Source organism: Gopherus flavomarginatus, chromosome 7, assembly GCF_025201925.1.
Source record: "Gopherus flavomarginatus isolate rGopFla2 chromosome 7, rGopFla2.mat.asm, whole genome shotgun sequence".
NCBI classification, from domain to species: Eukaryota; Metazoa; Chordata; order Testudines; family Testudinidae; genus Gopherus; species Gopherus flavomarginatus.
In genome coordinates this window covers 48,417,780-48,435,352 of record NC_066623.1, presented here as the reverse complement: position 1 = coordinate 48,435,352, position 17,573 = coordinate 48,417,780, and the positions used below count along the sequence as shown (strand labels likewise).

Genomic DNA, 17,573 nt, shown 5'->3' with positions numbered 1-17,573 from the left:
CCACCCTTACAGTCACTGATTCCCTTTATCCTGGACTATTTGCTGCATCTGAAACAGCAAGGTCTGTCAGTATCGTCAGTAAATGTGTACCTGGCCACTATCTCAGCTTTCAACCCCAGTTTGGCTGGTCACTCTGTTTTTGTGAATCCCATGGTGGGTTGCTTCCTCAAAGGCTTAGAGAGGCTGTACCCTCAAGTAAGACAGCCAGTTCTCCCACGGGATCGCAACCTGGTGCTCTCTAGGCTGATGGGACCTCCTTTCAAGCCCTTAGCAACATGATCCCTCCTCTACCTTTCCTGGAAAGTAGCGTTCCTGGTGGTTATAACTTCAGCCAGGAGGGTGTCTGGGCTTAAGGACTTAACTTTGGAGCCCCCATACACAATCTTCTATAAGGACAGGTGCAGTTTCGCAATTCCATGCAAATCAGGACATTTTTCTTTCTGTTTTTTCCTAAGCTGTATGCTAGCAACAGGGAACGAATGCTCCACTCCCTGGGTGCCAGACGAGCATTAGCCTTCTATATTGAAAAGACAAAGCCTTTTTGAAAATCAGCACAACTCTTTGTTGCAATTGCGAAGCAGATGAAGGGACTTCCAGTCTTGTCCCAAAGGATCTCTTCTTGGATCACATTCTGTATTCGGGCATGCTATGACCTGGCAAAGATTCCTGCCCCCGCGCTGACGGCACACTCCACAAGGGTGCAGGCATCCTCAGCAGTGTTCCTGGCACAAGTTCCTATTCAAGACATCTGCAGGACAGTGACATGATCGTCAATCCACACTTTTACATCGCACTACGCCATTACACAGCAGGCCAGAGACAATGCAGCATTAGGCAGAGCGGTGCTACAACAGTGATTCCATGCACTCTGACCCCGCCTCCTACGTAAGGCCTGGGAGTCACCTACTTGGAACTGACATGAGCAAACAGAAGAAATGGTTACCTATCTCTCGTAACTGTTCTTCGAGATGTGTTGCTCATGTCCATTTCAAGATCCACCTGCCTCCCCTCTGTTGGAGTATCCTGCAAGAAAGAACTGAAGAGGCAGCTGGTTGGCAGGGACCTATATACACCACCATGAAGGAATGACTCCAGGGGGCTCTACAGCCAACCCGATGGGTACCGCAAGGGGAAAAACCATCTGATGACTATGCATGCAGTGGGAAAACACTTACTTGGAATTGACATGAGCAACACATCTCAAAGAACAACAGTTAGGAGAGGAAGGCAATCATTTTTTTCCAGACCTCAAATTATTCTTGTAGCTCTTTACTGAACCTTTTCTAATTTTTTAACATGTTTTTAAATGCTGACACTAGAACGGGACACAATATTCCAGTAATGATCTCACCAATGCCATATAAATACCACTACCTCCCTAGTTTTACTTGTGATCTCCTGGCTTATACATCCAAAGGATCACATTTGCTCTCTCAGACACAGCATAGTGCTGGGAACTCTCTTTCAGTTAAGGTCCATGGTGGAAACCTTTCACTGCTTTCCAGGATTGACTCCTCCAACCTGTAAGCATGACCAGTGTTCTTGATTCCTCGATGCCTGACCTTGTATTTGGCTGTATGAAAATATATGCTGTTTGAATGAACACAGTTTACCAAGTGATCCAAATTGCTCTGCATAGCTGAGCTGTCTTTATCATTATTTACTAGTTCACCAATCTCTGTGTCATCTGCAAATTTTATCAGCAACATTTTATATTTTCTTCCAGATCATTGATAAATATATCGACTAGTCAGGTATCAGTGGGGTAGCTGTGTTAGTCTGGATCTGTAAAAGCAGCAGAGTCCTGTGGCACCTTATAGACTAACAGACGTATTGGAGCATGAGCTTTCGTGGGTGAATACCCACTTCATCGGATGCATATTGACTAGTATTCATCCAAGAACAGATCCCTGTGGGACCTCATTTGAGATGCCCTATTGGATGATGACTCTCCATCTAACATGACACACTGAGTTTGTAAAATGTTGACTTTTTTTTTTAACAAACAAGTTGTCTGGTACTAAGTCAATGCCTTACAGAAGTCAAAATATATTTGGTCAACAGTTATCTTTATCAACCAAACTTGAAATTTCATCATAAACGATACCAAGTTCATCTGACAAGACCTATTTTCTGTAAAACCATGTTGTGAATGGAGTTGTGCATGCACTGGGAGATACATGAGATATGCATTGCAGCATCTTAATAATATACAAGCTATACTTATATTATCCTTTCACAGAGGTGTCTCATTGGGCTCATTCTGTAGCTGGTTGGGAGAATGAGTTATTCAGTACAATAGCTGCCTGTTATCAAAGCTGTTTAGTCCACTTCCTGGATCCCAATAGGCTCAAAGCTGTTTAGACAGAAATATCAAAAGCTTTCTCAAGAGAAATTGACTCTTTGGGTGGCTGAATAGAAGCGATTGATGCCTCTGTCCAGACATATGGTACTGCCAGAATCAAGTGTTCAAAAGCATGGGTTAGGAGCATGAGACAGGCTTAAAAATCAAGAGATTTTAAAAAGCAGATGTGGGGGTTCCTTTTATTTGCCTGCTGTTTTCTGACTCTGTAGGAGTCACTTGGGTCATGTTTTCTAACTTCTGCAACCCCATGGGCTAGAACATCACATTTTTTACATGAAGGCTGAGATTCTCTCATAATCCCAAGGCCCTGGACTTCTGATAAAATCATGAGTTGCCAACACTGTAGGCAGCATTTTCAGCAAGTGAGTGTAAGTGGCATAAAGGTGCCAGGTATGAGACAGAGAGAAGAAGGGCAGAGTAGTTAAAAGAATGACAGGGCCAGATGAAAGCAGAGGCATTCTACGTCCATGCTTGGAGCCCCAGCTCCTGGAGTCATGTAATCACAGCTTTAATTGCAAGTAAGTGCATAGTCATGGCTGAGCCTACGCGTTTTGTTGCCCAGATCAGAAATTGTTTTGGGTGCCCTGTGAATGGCCAAGGGGTGCAGTAGGCAGGACAGGACTAAAACACTTTTCAACTCTGATTTCATGCCTCCTGAGGGTGATGTGGTGCTTCGAGGCTGTGGGCCACCATGGCTGCCCCAAGGCTGATCCTGTTTCTGGCCTTAAGAGGTGCTGAGACTGTTACGGGCGCGGGGACCCCTGGGAGCGGGCCCTGCTCCACGCATTGCAGAGGGGAACTAAGCCTAACTCGCTGCTCTGGGCCCCCCATCTCCGTCCCGAGAGGATTCGGGGCGGGGGGGAGCAGGCCCAGCCCTCCCGCCCCCCAAAGGCATCCCTGGCAGCTGGGGGGGGCGCTCCTGCCCCTCGGGGCTGGGGAGAGGCGGTCGCTGCCGCTCCCCGCACTAACGCTCCGCTCCGGGGTCACAGAGCGGGCCGGGGCGGGCCTCAGGCTGCTTTCCTCCCCCTGGGCCCGCCATGCACCCCCCAGGCCGCAGGGCTCAGCAGCGCCCGGCCGCGGCTCACCGCCGCGGAACGAGCAGGTACCGGCCTCGCCAGGGCACGCGTCTCGCCACTGCCCGCTGGGCCCATTGCCATGGCAACCGCCACCCCAGCAGCAACAGTGACGCGGTCCCGTGGGGGAAGGGGTTCCTGGCCGCTCCTGCAACGGCCCTTCCCCCCACTCCGGCACCGGTGCCTGTCCGGCCGGGCTGGCACTGCGCATGCGCCCCGTCCCACCCCCTCGTCCGATGGCCACTGGCTGCCGGGGCCGGGCGGGGCGACTGCAGCCCCCGCCCGGGGGAGGAGGGAGCGCGACACCGGGCACGCTGATCGGGGGAGCCTGGCGCTCCCGGCCCCGCCGCCGCTACTATGCCCGGCAAGTCCCGCTACAACCTGGTGGACGACAGGCACGACCTGCGCGTGCCGCTGCACAATGAAGACGCCTTCCAGCACGGCATCTGCTTCGAGGCCAAGGTGCGGGGCTGGGCGCTGTGCGGTGCCCGGAGCGGCTCGGCTCGGCGCGGCGCGGGCTGATGCACATGCAGGACCTAGCCGAGGGAAATGCCCGTTTCCTGGTCCCGTGCCCTGGCCTCTCCCCGGGGGGGCGGGAGCCGTGCTCAGGTGGCGGGGTGCGGCGGTGGCGCGCTGCCCGGAGCCGTGTGCGGCCCGCACCCTTCCCGGCAGGCAGGCAGGCGAGTTCCCTTCCCTCCAGCGCCGAGCGCGGCTCGGGGCAGAGTCCGCAGCGCCCTGCGCTTCAAGCCTGGAAAAGGCTGGTACCACGGGTCGGGTGTCGGCAGGTGGGGAGCGGGCGGGCCGGGCACGGCGAACTTCAGCAGGTCGCCAGCGCAGCCATGAGCGTAGGACTCGGGCTCTGGTTCGTGACTGGTATCAGGTGGGAACTGTGCCGTGTCTTGCCTCTCCTAAGCCAAGAGTTCGGTCTGCATTAGGGGTTCGCAGCTCGGTGTGAGCCGCCACTTCTATTCAAACATCAAAGGCGTTAGAGGGCAAGGCTGTCTCGGGAAAGGTCAACAGCCCCACCCCCCTGCTCGGCCAGGATGGTTTGCTACGGAACATCATTAGTCTACTGTTTAAGTGATTCAAGAAGCCCGGCTTCCACCATTTCTCTGGGGAGTTTATTACTCAGTCTAGCTTACACATTAGGGTAACTTGTACTTCCCTTTTGCCTTTGATCTAAACACTGAAATGTGTTAATATTCCTATTTCTTATTAGTCTGTTGGCCCAGAACATCTGTGGTCTGGCTCAGGTTTGGAGTAGGTGCAAAGTAGCAGCTCAATTGGACAGTGACCATGGAAAGATCAGTTTTGCTGCCCTTGTTTAAATCATTGGTCGGTTTAGTTTTGGATGCTGTTTCTGGCAATGGCCAGTGCTTGATCTGATTTTTTTTTTCCAGAGGAAAACAAACGTTTCCTATGCTCCGTACCTGGCCGATTTATATAATTTTATACAAGATTGGATGAGTGTGTGTGTGAAAGGTTATCATTACAGCCCTGTTTTTTGCCTCAGTGGCCTTCCTTGGGTTGACTGTTCTACATAAAGAATTTTTATTTCTTCTTCGTTGACTGGTCTTCAGTTTCAAGTGACGCTGCCCTCCCCAATCACAGGAAGACTGGCCGTTTAAAAAATATAATGCATTTTATAGTGTCTTTTCTTCTCAATGAATCCCAAAGTGCCTAGCAAACTTAACCCATACATGTAGGAATTGTTCCTTCCACCTCTGGTGTAGAACATGGCTGGAATACATAGTAAAGCTTACTGTATCTGCTTGGAACTGCAAGGTGGATTCTTGAGAAGACAGAATGGAACTACCTGGACTGAAATTTTACTAGAACAACTAAGTGAAAATGGCAACAGGAGATTTCACAAGTGATCAGGGTCTCTGTTGTTTCTCTTATCTAAAAGACGCTGCTGAGGACAGGACAGTTGTTCCTCACTACAAACACTGGGAGCATTTGTTCCATCCGGACTCAGAGCAGAGTGCTTCCTGCAGCACCCATGCCTGCCTCTAGATACTCCATCCAAGTGTTTCTGGCCACCTTGACTTAAGAGCCGGCAACAGTACCACAGCTCTTCATGATTCTGAACTTCTCTGCCCCACTTCCACTCTCTTCCACTCTGAGCAGGCTTATGGAAACTTGTAATTTATACCCATCCTGATCTAACTGCCTTCATTGCCCTCTTTTGGATTAATTCTATCTCTGCTACAGTCATGGAACTAAAGCTTACGCCTGTTCTCCAAATAAAGTTGGTTTGCAGCAATTGGTTTGCAGCAGTGTGGTTACAACAGTTTTAGTTCTTCTCTCCTTTTCACGCATCACTTTATACTCTTTGCTTTTTAATTGCTGCTGCATGGTAAGTGTATGTTTTCACTGATAAAGGACTTGCCTCCATGTGCACAGCTCCCGCTGACGACAGTGGGCTTTGGATCAGGCCCCATATCTTTTTCCCAAGGGTTCCTTCAAGTTACAAGCCCCTTGGTGTATAAGAGAAATGTAGTTTGTTTTGGCAAATGAGCTCTGCCCTAATTTCATCTTCTGTCCTGCTCTTTTGACATCCACCTTAGGTTTCTATAGCATTAACTGCCTAAACAAAACAGTGAAATCTGACATTGATACTGACTTGTTCGTTCTCTTAATGACTAATAAATGTCCCATCATGTTGGGTGCTATACGAACTCAGAGTAAGACTTTTCAAAAACACCCAAGTTCCATTTACAAAATCATGTAAATTAGGAGCCTAAGGCCCTAAGTAGTTTTCACCATGGAATTTAGGCAGTTATGTCACTTAAGTGCTTTTGCAAATTGTACTTCCAGTCCCTGTCTCAAAGCTGAGATACTAACAGTCTTGCAGTCTTAATTTCTAAGACAAGGCATAAGTGGATTTAAAAACAGGAGAGAGGATGAGGGTAAACAGTGGTAAGATCACGTGGTTACACGGGTTGCCTAATAAACAATTTAAGGAGTCTGATTCAGTTTCTCTGCCTTTCACTGGTCCCCATTTTTAAACACTTTATTTACTAGTGAATTAATCCCCTGCATATTTCTGCTGTTACTAGCTGCATCTCTCTGCGAGTTCAAGTCTCTTTCACCAGATATAGTTTCCCAGATACAGTGATGTCAGTGGGGTTTTTGAGATGCTGAAGCTGGGTACGCAGGGTCAGGGCCGGATTAAGGCATAGTGACTGCAGTCCCATGATATGCTGGGACTTGTACTGCGGTGTATCTAGGGCACTGAATTGCCTTAATCTGATCCTGGGAGAACTCTTCTGGCCTTAATTCGCTCCCCGCCCTGGGCAGAGCTGGGAGCTGTTATAGACTACTCTTTGGAAGGGGTAGGGTCCCAGTCCCATGTGATTGGAGGTAGAGAAGTGCTTTAGTCTTGCTCCCCCATCCCATATTCCCTCTTTGGTGAGACACCTTCTCTGCTGCCACTGGACAGCCCAGAGGAGAGCTGGGGCCTTCTGCCAGCCTCCCCTGTTCCCAGGGAGGGGACTTCTCCCAGGAAGTGTGGCGAATAGCGGGAGCCTTTCTGGCTCGGACTCCTTGCTACTGATAAGATCCTTGCCTCCCTATCCTTCTCAGCTGCCTCCATAGTGCACTACCATCCTATCTGTCTTTGTACCTCCTTTCTGTAAAGGTTCAAACATTTGTTGTTTGGCGGGCCCACTGTGCTATGCATTTTGTGGTGCAGTGTGGGAGGGCAGGGATACAGAGGGACGTGAGTTTGTCCCTACAACTACAGAAGCATTCTTGCTAGTGAATCTGGTAGCAAAATACCCCTCTGTGTTGGATATTTTTCAGTCTCTGGGCAGATTTGGTCAGTTTCACGCATTCTCAACACTTGTGATTCCCTTCCAGACTAAGAAAAATTTGGTGATTTCTCCCCCATGACCTCTGACCCTGAGCAGGTGGCATTTGGTGACTGTGTCCATAATACAGATAGCTGATCATGGACGTTGAAAAGCAAAGGTATGAAATGTTGCCTACCTCGCAATTCAGTATGGTGGGCAGGGCTGTCATGCTGAAAACAGAAGCTTCATCTGAGGCTACTTTGGGAAAACACCCTATCTGAAGTAATGTTTGTTTGATGAGCAGCCATGACACTTCACTTGTATTGTCAGTTGGTGGGAGCTAACCTGCAGAGGGACAAGGAGGGTGATGGGATGAGAACTTTCAAGGCTTCTGCAGATGAAGTTGGGTGAGCCTTCATCAAAGGCAAGCCTCTGCCTTGCTGTGCATGGCACAATCACCCCACAGCCTGGCCCCGTGGGAGGGCACATGTTCATCTGCATGGGCAATTGGCTGACCGAGAACACTGCTGTGGGTGGTGCTGAGCCGTAGAAGAATTGGTCTTGGAGCCAATCTATAATCTTCTCCTTGACTGTGCGCTAGGGATTGCTGATCATCATCCACCGGAATTGCCCAGGAACAGAATTCTCTTCCTTCCTCCACTCCATGGCCCAGTGTGCTGATTGTTAACCTACTCCGTCATCCAACATCCCGGTCCCCCTCTCACAAGGGGTACCAGAGTGGAAGACAATCTCTTGCTCCTGCCGCCACTGAGTGTTCTGCCTTCTCCAAACATCCATGTCGAGCTGGGGCATGGCAGCCTGGGAGCCAACTGTCTCATGCGCTGGGTGATGCAGAGCATAATACTGGGTCAGCCGATGTTCTTTTGTCTGTCTCTGGATTTCTCCACTTACTCTGCCCCAGCTGTCTGTCTACTTAGTTTCTCCTTGTCACCAGCCTGTCTGTTTCTTCAGAGTGGTGCATATTAACCTTGTTTTCCACAGATATTCTCATTTCTTCTCTTTCCTTGAAGTATTTTGTGTACTGTGATTTGCATTTACACCAAGAAGCATCTATTTGACCCTGTCTTCCCAAATTTATGTGCTGCTCAAGAAACTCCTACTGCCATATTGCCTGAGCCATCTGTGTTCTGCATTTCTCCATCCTCCTATTAGATTGGCAGAAATTAAGTACTTATGGCTCCTCTAATTCTTATCCTGAAGGATCCCAAAGCACTTAAACAGCATGGCTTGTCCACCTCTTAGGGGAATGCAGCAGTGTTCTGCAGTAGCTTCTGTGCCCAGGAGTGGTGAGAAAATCTCTGAATAGAATGGTGGGGAATATTAGCATGGTGAAATGTAATTACCCATGTAGGAGTTTAGCCTGGAGGCCAGGGTTAACATGCCTCTTTTTCTGAGGAGTGTCCTGGGGTTGTTAATAACTGTTAGCAGTCAAGATCTGTGATTTATAGCCTCTAGGAGGACAGGAATGGCTCTCTGTGCTTCTGTAGATTCAAATTCTTAACCAGCTTGCTTGGGGCTTTGTGTAGGAGGTGAGCGCAGGCCTGAGTCTGTATTAATTGATTTTACACTCAGAGTGGTGCTATCTGCAGCTGCCTGCAAACAGCACTTGTATTAAGATACATCTCTTACCTGGAGTAATCAGTACTCTTCTGTACCCTGTTACACTCAATTCTTAATACTGATCAGTGAGCTCTGCCTGAGCGAGGGCCTAGCTGGGCCATTGGGATGGGGGATTTGAACCCAGGCCTTAGGTCACTGTTGAAAACCAGGTTTTTTGGCTCATCCGAGTCCCCATTTGTCTCCTTGTGAACCCATTGCAGGGCCTGATTGATTGGGCTGCTGGGGGCCCCACAGCTGGACCAGCAGGAGGTGCTGCAGGGCAGGACTGTGCTGCAAGTGGCTCTGGCTGCTGGTATTCACTGGCCAATGGGCTGAGCCCCACCTTGCCTTTCTTTAGTAGTACCACTTAGCTGTGGTGTAGCACTCTTTGTCACAAAGGCCATCAGCACCCCATTAGACAGCCCCCCCTTTGAGATGGGGCCTTTCTTTTCCCCTTCTCTCCAGCAGCACCCTGGGGAGAACAGCAGGTAGTAGGTGAGGAAAGGGGATGGGCTGGCAGATTGCAGCATCATGGGGCACATAGGGGTGGCTGGACCTCTAGCTCCTGAGAGAGCTGCTCCCTCCTTTGCCATTGTGTGAACTGCATGTGCTCACAGGGCACCCTTTCAGTCCTCCTGGGGGCAGAATCAGGCTGGCCCCAGAGCCAGTGCACTGGTGTGGTGTTCACACCCAATTCCTGAGCAGTACTGGGGCCCAAGCAGGGAAGCAGAGGTGAGGGAGTGAGGAGCTGGCCATCCTGTGATTGCCAGGAGGCAGCAGGTGGCCTAGGTGGGCAGGGGCTGCTGGTGCTGGTTGTCAGAAGGAGTAGGGGAGCAGTGATGGGAGAGCAGTGGGTTCACAGGAGCTGTTGGGAGAGGGGGAAGAGCCTCAAACTGATTGAGTAGTTGATCTTACTTGGGAGAGCAAAAGGGTGTGTGTGGGTGTCCAACTGCCAGCTGTAGCCCCACCACTTATTCTGGGCACCAGCTGCCACTGATAAGCAAAACTGGGGGCAGGGGGAGCAGGCTGGAATACCAGCAGGTCAGGACTGAGTTGCATTGACCCAATGGTGAAACTGCCTGCATTTCAGCCCCTTACTATTGTTCTGCTATTAGCAGAAGCACCCACAGATTGATCCACTGATTGTGATGACTTGCTGCTCCCACCCCAGAACAAACGCATAGTACCAGTACACCAGCTCCAAAGCAAACTGCAGCATCAGAATGTGGCATAGTCAGGGCAGAGCTAAAGAGATCTGAGTTCCTTGAAGCTGCTTGCAACCTTATGGTCTGGCTTGGGAAGTCAAACTAGAGTTAAGTATCTTCCAGGGATTATGTTAATCTATTTTCTAGAGTTAAATCCAGTAGTTGGCAAATCCTGCTCCATCTTCTCAGGGACAGCAATACATTTCACACCTTTTGATGTGTGTTTGCTGTCCTTGTCTCTTAGCATCACAGCTCTTAGTGCATCTGAATTTGTCTTGGTCGTGCTGACGGGAAGCAGAAAAGTTGGCTCCACAGAAAACCTTGTGAGTTTTTAGTTTTGTTCTGCACACTGTGGCTTGCATTCTAAGCATGAAATCAAAAGCCAGACCCCTTAAACTGCTGAAGCCTTGAGATAAAAGAACCCTGAGCTGCACTTTGTCATGGAGGAACTGGTGCAGATTCCTCACTCTCTCTCAAATTTTTCATGTTACTCTTTAAATATCCATTTATTTATTTATTTAACAGTGCCTTCTCTGCTGCTCCTTCCTCTTTATAGCTCCCACAGTTCCTCTAGAGCAGTGGTTTTCAAACTTTTCTGAGTACCTACTTGAAGAAAATTGATGCCTGTGACCCAATGGAACTGGGGGCTCGAGCAGAGGGTTGGGGTGTGGTATGGGGCCAGGAATGAGGGGTTCCAGGTGTGGGAGAGGGCTCTGGGCTGGGGCAGGGGTTGGGGTACAGGAGGGGGTCAGGGCTCTGGGCTGGGAGTGCAGGCTCTGGGGTGGGGCTGGGGATGAGGGGTTTGGGGTTCAGGAAGGGCTCTGGGTTTGGGGGGGCTCAGGGCTGGGGCATGGGGTTGGGATGCAGACTTACCCCTGGTGGCTCCCGGTCAGCGGCACAGCCTGGGTACAGAGGCAGGCTTCGCGCCTGTCCTGGCACAGCGGACCGTGCTGCGCCTGAAGCAGCCAGCAGCAGGTCCGGCTCCTAGGCGGAGGTGTGCAAGTGGCTCCGTTCGGCTCTTGCCCGCAGGCACTGCGCACCCTCCTCCCCCGCAAGCTTCCATTGACCGGTTCCAGGCCAATGGGAGTGTGGAGCCAGTACTCGGGGCGGGGGCAGTGTGTGGAGCCCCGTGGCTCCCCTGCCTAGAAGCCAGACCTGCTGCTGACCAGAGCGACCCAGTGCCCTACATGCTGCAACCCACTACTGGGTTGTGACCTGAACTTTGAAAAACGCTGCTCTAGAGGATCAAATGCTTGCTTGTTAACCTCCCTCTTTACCTTTTAAAACAATGCTGCTGGAGAACAAAATCCAGGAACTACAAACTGATCCTTAGTGTGGTCAACCTCAATCATTTGAAGATCACGAGTCAGGTTCCAAAAAATCATTATATATAATCTTTTTTTTAAAGATCAAATCATATTTTTGGTCTGCCCTCTGAGCTCCCGTGGTCACCCCGATGCGTGTGTGACACTTGCATTACTGCCACCTCCTTCCCACCCACCAATCAATTTATAGTAAGGCTGTTTTGTCCACTGTTGCAGGAGCTCTTGCTGGGGCCCGATCTTGGATTGGGGCTTCGTTGTGCTGGGCGCTGTCTCTAGCTTTTTTGCCATCCCAAGCACGACAGGCAGGCTGCATTTGGTGGCATGCCTGCGGGAGGTCTGCCGGTCCCACTGCTTTGGCGTACCCACCCCTGAATTGCTGCTGAATCCACGGGACTGGCAGACCTCCCTCAGGCAAGCCACTGAAAGCTGCCTGACTGCCGCCCTCACAGCAACCGGCAGGCCTCCCCCCGGCTTGCCACCCTAGACACGCGCTTGGAGCACTGATGCCTGGAGCCGCTGCTGGGCACTGTACAAATATTGCCAGGCCTTTAGGGCAGGGGCTGTCTTGTACTATCAAATGCAGAGTTTGTGATACCCACCAAACTCATTTCCTGTGGGCCCATCAGACATTTGTTAGATGGGAACAACTATTAAACCTGCTGTGCTAGGCTTGTTCTTTAATTGGTCACCTCCAGGCAAAAGACTCTGTGTTCTGAGGCATCAAACTCACCTATATGTGCCAGTGTGACATCTTTCGGAAGGAAGCTATTTTCTGGAAAGAGATGTTTATCAAATCCAGTTCTGATCTTTGTGGAGCTGACATGCTCTCTTTCTGTACATGCTGCTGGGAGGGATAACTCAGTGGTTTGAGCATGGCCTGCTAAACCCAGGGTTGTGAGTTCAATCCTTGAGGCATTTAGGGATCTGGGGCAAAAATCTGTCTGGGGATTGGTCTTGCTTTGAGCAGTGGGTTGGACTAGATGACCTCCTGAGGTCCCTTCCAACCCTGATGTTCTATGTCTATGAGTGGCAAAATATCCTCCTCTCAGTCTGGCAAGCCCTTGATTAAAGGGACAGCTTCTATTAACGAAATACAAGTGAACATGAAATAGTAAAACAGATCCCTTCTAAATTGGTGGTCTGCAATATAAAGTCTTTGTAATATTCTTATTCTCACATGGGTTATTAGCAGGGTTTGAACCAACAACCTTTAGGTCAGCAGCCCAGCCCAGCCCAGCCATCTTCTGCTCTAGGTACAGCAGTAGCTGGGGGAAGCATGTTTTTATCTTCTACTCAGACAGCTCATATAGTATGGACAATGCTAAGTGGATTACACCAGTGCCTGTAACAGCAGTGAGACACTAGGCATCAGGATTCTTGGTGGGTTTTTTTTTGTTTTTTGTTTTTTTTCTTCCTGGCTCTGGGAGCATTTCTTGGTTTAGCGGTGACTGGCAGCATTGCCAGTGTAACAACGGCCCTGTTTGGGACAGCTGTGGAGTCTGAACTTAGAACCTCTGGATGTAAAAGCATAAACCTATACCAACAGAGCTAAAGAACCAGCTTCCTAGCATGATTATGGGTTGACCACAGTTTTGTAGGGATTAATCGCTGTTGATGTTTGATGGCCTGTGTAGACCATTATGTGAGGAAACTATGTATTGCCAGTGGTGAGCCTGTTCTGCAGAGAGGACTGCAGGCTTCAGCGCTGCCACTGAGAGAGGGATGGAGGCTTCCTACAGGCAGGAAGGAGATGCCTGGCCGAGAAGCAGCAGTACAGCTGGCAAAAGGCATGCCAAGTTGGGCCCCAGGTTACCAGGCAAATGGTGGGAATGGCCCTTTGGAGAAGGACAGGAATTTATTCAGAGATTAGTATTATTTATTGTTAGGCTGGAGTGCATAGGAGTCCTAGTGCCTTGCTGGACCAAGGCCCTGTTGTTATGTGTTCATACAGCACCTAGCACAAGATGATGGTCCCTATCCTAGAGAGCTTAGATTTGTGAGAGTGGTGTTGGCTGGGCAGCGGGAGAGGGAGTTGCATGATAAGGGGACCTGGTAGTGTCCATGTCTGGTAGGGAGCAGGTCTGCCTAGTACATGGAGCTTTCAGAGACATAGAACATGGGTGTCAGCTGGATGCTCTCAGCTGCGGCTCTTTGTGTAGCAAGGGGCTTTGGCTACATGACTCAAGTAAAATGTGTTTTAAAGTCACCCCCAAGGTTTAAGTGGGGCTTGCATGGCCCCCTCCTCCCCAAGACTTAGCTCCCTCCAGCTAAAGGGAGCGGGTCCTGGTGGTGGGGTGGTTTTATTGCATGGGCTATGGGGCAGTGGAAAAGAAAGGAAGGGTTTTTTCGTATGGGAAATGTTAAGCTCTCTGTCTCCACAGGTGAGACACACACCCCTTGTATGCATGACCCACTTCTCTGGCCCCAGCTTCCCTGCTGTCTCCTCCTGTCCCTCATTCCAGGGACACTTCTTGCTCCTGGGGTTTCCTGCACTCTCTATGCTTTGCTAGTGTCCTGCCACCTCTAGAGACCACTTCTTTCTGAGAGTGCTGCTCCTTCATCTGCCCCTATTTCTGCTCCTGTCTCTCCCAGGCCCGACTCCATTCCTCGCTGCAGATTTCCCTCCCCCCCCCCTCCATCTGGGCTGAGCCCAGAAACCGGGTTACAAACATACAGAAATACATAACATTTCTCCTTGTTCTCTTAGAACAACTTGTTATCTCTTAGCCCCTCATTAACTCTGCCCCAAGTACTGAGATGCCTGCTCCAGGAGTCCTATGGAACACAGCAAGTGTGGGGCTTCAGGCCAGGCTGTTAGAGCCCGGGACTGTTAGAGCCCAAACAGCGTAATGTGTAAATTACAGCTCCATCTTCCAAACATCTCTCTCTTCCTAGGAAAACTCAGGCCTGGAAGGAGATGCAACAGGCAAAACTTCCAGAAAGGTGGATTATTTTTGAAGAGGATACAGGGAAGGGGGTTTGAAAAATCAGGTTTATAAAGCAGAGCTAACTGCTATATCCGCTGTGGGGGGAGAACTCTACACCTAATTCAAGCATTGTGCTTCAGTGCTAATCAAACTATAACACAAACCCCTGGAAGCTTCCCCATGCTGGTACAGAGAAGCACACAGACATGTCCTGCTCCAGCATGTGCCCCTCCTGTGCCACTTTCTAGGTTTCTCTCTTTTCCCGACCTCTGGGCTCAGCCCTGAAGCAGGCGTCAGAAGGGGTTCGAGGAACCCAGGAAGGGAAGGGGAATGGAGCGGGGCCTGGGAGGGCAGGGGTTAGATAGGTACTTTCCAGACTGTGACTACTACAGTCTAATGAACAGGGATTAAACTCGCACTGAACTCACGGACGTCTGTGTCTACGTAGGTCTGTTTGAGCTCTTGTATCGTGCCTATCCCTGTGTATAGCGAGACATAGTGACCAAGGGAGCCTCTGCCACTTCTGGTCCTTGTTTCTTTTTCTTCTTCTCCCTTCCACTCCCAGGGGAAAACAGGGTGTGGATTTACAAACCAGCCCTGTTTGTATTAGAGGAGGCAGGTGGAAGAAGTGGAGGGCAGTGTGATGTGCTCAGGGCAACTTGTGTTGCCGAGGAGATGTGATGCTAGTTAGTTTCCTTAGGTGTGATGGTTTTATGCCCAGATGTATTGCAGTGCTGTAGTCCAGATGGGCAGGAATTAACGCCTGTATCACTGAGGCCAGCCAGGATAGGACGTGCTTTCCTAGCCAGCCAGAGATGACCCAGTGCGTTGCTCATGGATGCTGCTATGTGGGAGTCTTGCATCAGCAGGAGGTCTGGGAGCTTCCTAAATTCCAGATTGGCTTGTCCGTATGTGACTGTCTTAACTCAGCAATTGCATCATGGGCACAAGCCGCTCCAAGTGCTTTCCTCTGATACCCAGCATTGCCTCTAACTCCAGCCAGCTGTTCTTCATCTACGAGCTGAGCTGCCCAAGGTTGAGGCCAATTTGTAGTGGGTGGTGTCACAGAATGAGAAGGCTAGACAGACTGGTGGGCATTTGAGCCTCTGATGTCTCCCCAGTTCTCACAGCTGGTGCATATAGCTGGTGGATAAGACCAGAGAGAATTTATCCTTATGAGATTCTGTAAGTGAGGGCTCCTATAGCAAACTCTGCATCCATTGTAAGAGCAACCCCTTAAAATGGGTACTATAGAGCAGTCTAATGTAACTTGGCAAGTAGTATGTGACTGAGACCCTTCTCTATCCTGTACTGGGGGTGCACGGAGAATTGGATGCTTTAATACTGAGCCATTAATAATCCCTCAGCCATAGCCCTACCTGTACAACAGATGCTACCCTTGTGGATCTGAGGATTTAAGGGGAGATGTAGGATATGTGAGAAATAACATGTCCCTCAATCCATAATGCACATGCAGAAGGTGAGTTAGGATTGCAGCTGTACCCAAGCCAGTTTGTGGCTTCAGAGAGCTTCCCCCTGGAACCTTGCTGTTCCTTTCAGTGTTGTTTTTAATAGTGGCATATTGACCATTGCCTGTTATGATACAAATTGACCCCTCTACCTTTCTGTTTTGGGCTTCACTTCTTGAATCTCTCCACCACCTCCACCCCAAATACTAGTTGTCAGTACTTCATCCTGTGTTGATTTCAAGTGGAGCTGTCTGAAGTTAGGATTATTTCCATGGCATTTCCTGTGGCTGTGCCATAGGGCTGAGCTGATACCCCATCGAAGCTACCAGCCTGGGTTTATACAGTCCATGCAGAACTGGATATGCCATTCACACCATCTGATGAGGCTGAGCCTGGGGCCCATTGCAGCCACGTGGCTAGGCCAGGCTGAAAAGCAAACATTTCCATACCATTCAACTAACTGAGGTCCGACTTCCTATTTCTATGCATTCTGACCATGCGCTGTGTGATCTGACTCAACTTCCCCCTCCCTCCTCTTTAAACAATCGCTATGTTACTGGGAAGCTAGTCCCAGAGGAAGAGCAAGGGGGTGGCTGAGAGGAATGCACAAATACAAGGGGCTGCAGCACCGTATATCCTAGCTGTGTTGTGCAGATTCCAGCCCGTGGCTATAAAGCTGCTGTGGGAGGGGGGATCTGTGTGGAGAGCGATGCCACACCTGCTCTGTTCTGCAGCAGTGCAATTCAAGGGGCTGCTGTTGGAAGCTGTGTGCCTCTTCCTGCAGTACAGCTCTGGCGCTCAGAACAGCTGGGGGTAGGGGCTCAGAATACAGCAATTCCTGCAGATCCTGGGACAGCCACAGGCTTCACCCACTCATACCACCAGCCTGCAATAGGGGGCTGGGTTCAGCTTCTCTCCTTCCTTCTACCTGTCCGGGCTCTCACTCTTCCCCCTGGGATTTCCTGGTGATCCCATTGGAGCTGGAACATTAGGCTAGGCTGACAGTGATGATGGAGTAGGAATGAGAAACATCCCCCCACTGCTGGCTCAGTGACTCCCCAGTTTGCACACCAAAGGAAATCCAGATGGCATCACATCTGTGCTCTCCACCTGACTGTCAGGTCCCACAAGCTAAGCAGTGTGGGTCTGCCCCCAACAGTTGAGAGAGCCTCCGGGACATGGCAGAAAATGCTGCTTCTAGAACAGGTGGCTCTCCCGTCTGTGTGTTGGTTCTGAGACAGTGCCTGAGCTGGGTCTAGGGGGTGTTGTGTTGATTTTCAGGTGACTTAACCCTGCCATCTTGACTCCTGGTGGTTACTAAAGAGTAGGGAACATCTGCAGAACCAGCCTCCTTCTCCAGCGCTGTGAGTAGCAATTGCAGTGTGGTTGAGAAGAGGAGACTGGTAACCGCTATGCAGTCACAGGGCAGAGGGTTGAAGCAAGGGGAACAGGATTTGCCGAAGGGGTGTGTGGACAGGATGTAAAGCCACAGGCTCTGGTGAAGTGGTATGTGCAGAGGGAGGCTGGAGCATCTGTTTACCAGTCCAGTTAACAAGTCCGGGAGCCCCAAAGCATCAGGAATAGGCTCTCCCTCCTCCCCCACTCATGGCATTGTGTGCGTGGCAAGTTCCCCTAGGCACAGCACACTTGCCCCAGCCACGAGTGGAGCTGCAGAGGAGTCAGGCAGGCATTTGGCAGAGCCGCTGGGGCCTACTTCTGGGTGCTCAGGAAACAGGAGTTTTTGCAGCTCAGTGTGGAAGAAGCATGTTGTCTGGCAGTAGAGCAGCCACTG

General features: G+C 50.3%; 2 protein-coding genes across 8 annotated transcripts in view; one reads left to right on the top strand and one right to left on the bottom strand.

Annotated features, from left to right (window-relative positions):
• The window catches only part of NOS1AP (nitric oxide synthase 1 adaptor protein), a 183,971-nt gene that overhangs the window by 1,498 nt on the left and 164,900 nt on the right, over nucleotides 1-17,573 (top strand). For 5 of the 7 annotated variants that reach the window (XM_050963193.1, XM_050963192.1, XM_050963191.1 and 2 more), the window contains exon 1: nucleotides 3,743-3,900. The exons of 1 other annotated variant lie outside the window; for it this stretch is intronic. In XM_050963193.1, coding sequence (XP_050819150.1) covers nucleotides 3,796-3,900 — 105 coding nt within the window. In that variant the 5' untranslated portion in view covers nucleotides 3,743-3,795. Of the gene's footprint in view, nucleotides 1-3,742; nucleotides 3,901-7,302; nucleotides 7,414-17,573 lie in introns of those variants that run through there. One more of the 7 variants, XM_050963194.1, reaches the window with a different exon arrangement.
• The window catches only part of LOC127055876 (uncharacterized), a 254,037-nt gene that overhangs the window by 151,422 nt on the left and 85,042 nt on the right, over nucleotides 1-17,573 (bottom strand). The gene's annotated exons all lie outside the window — the stretch shown is intronic.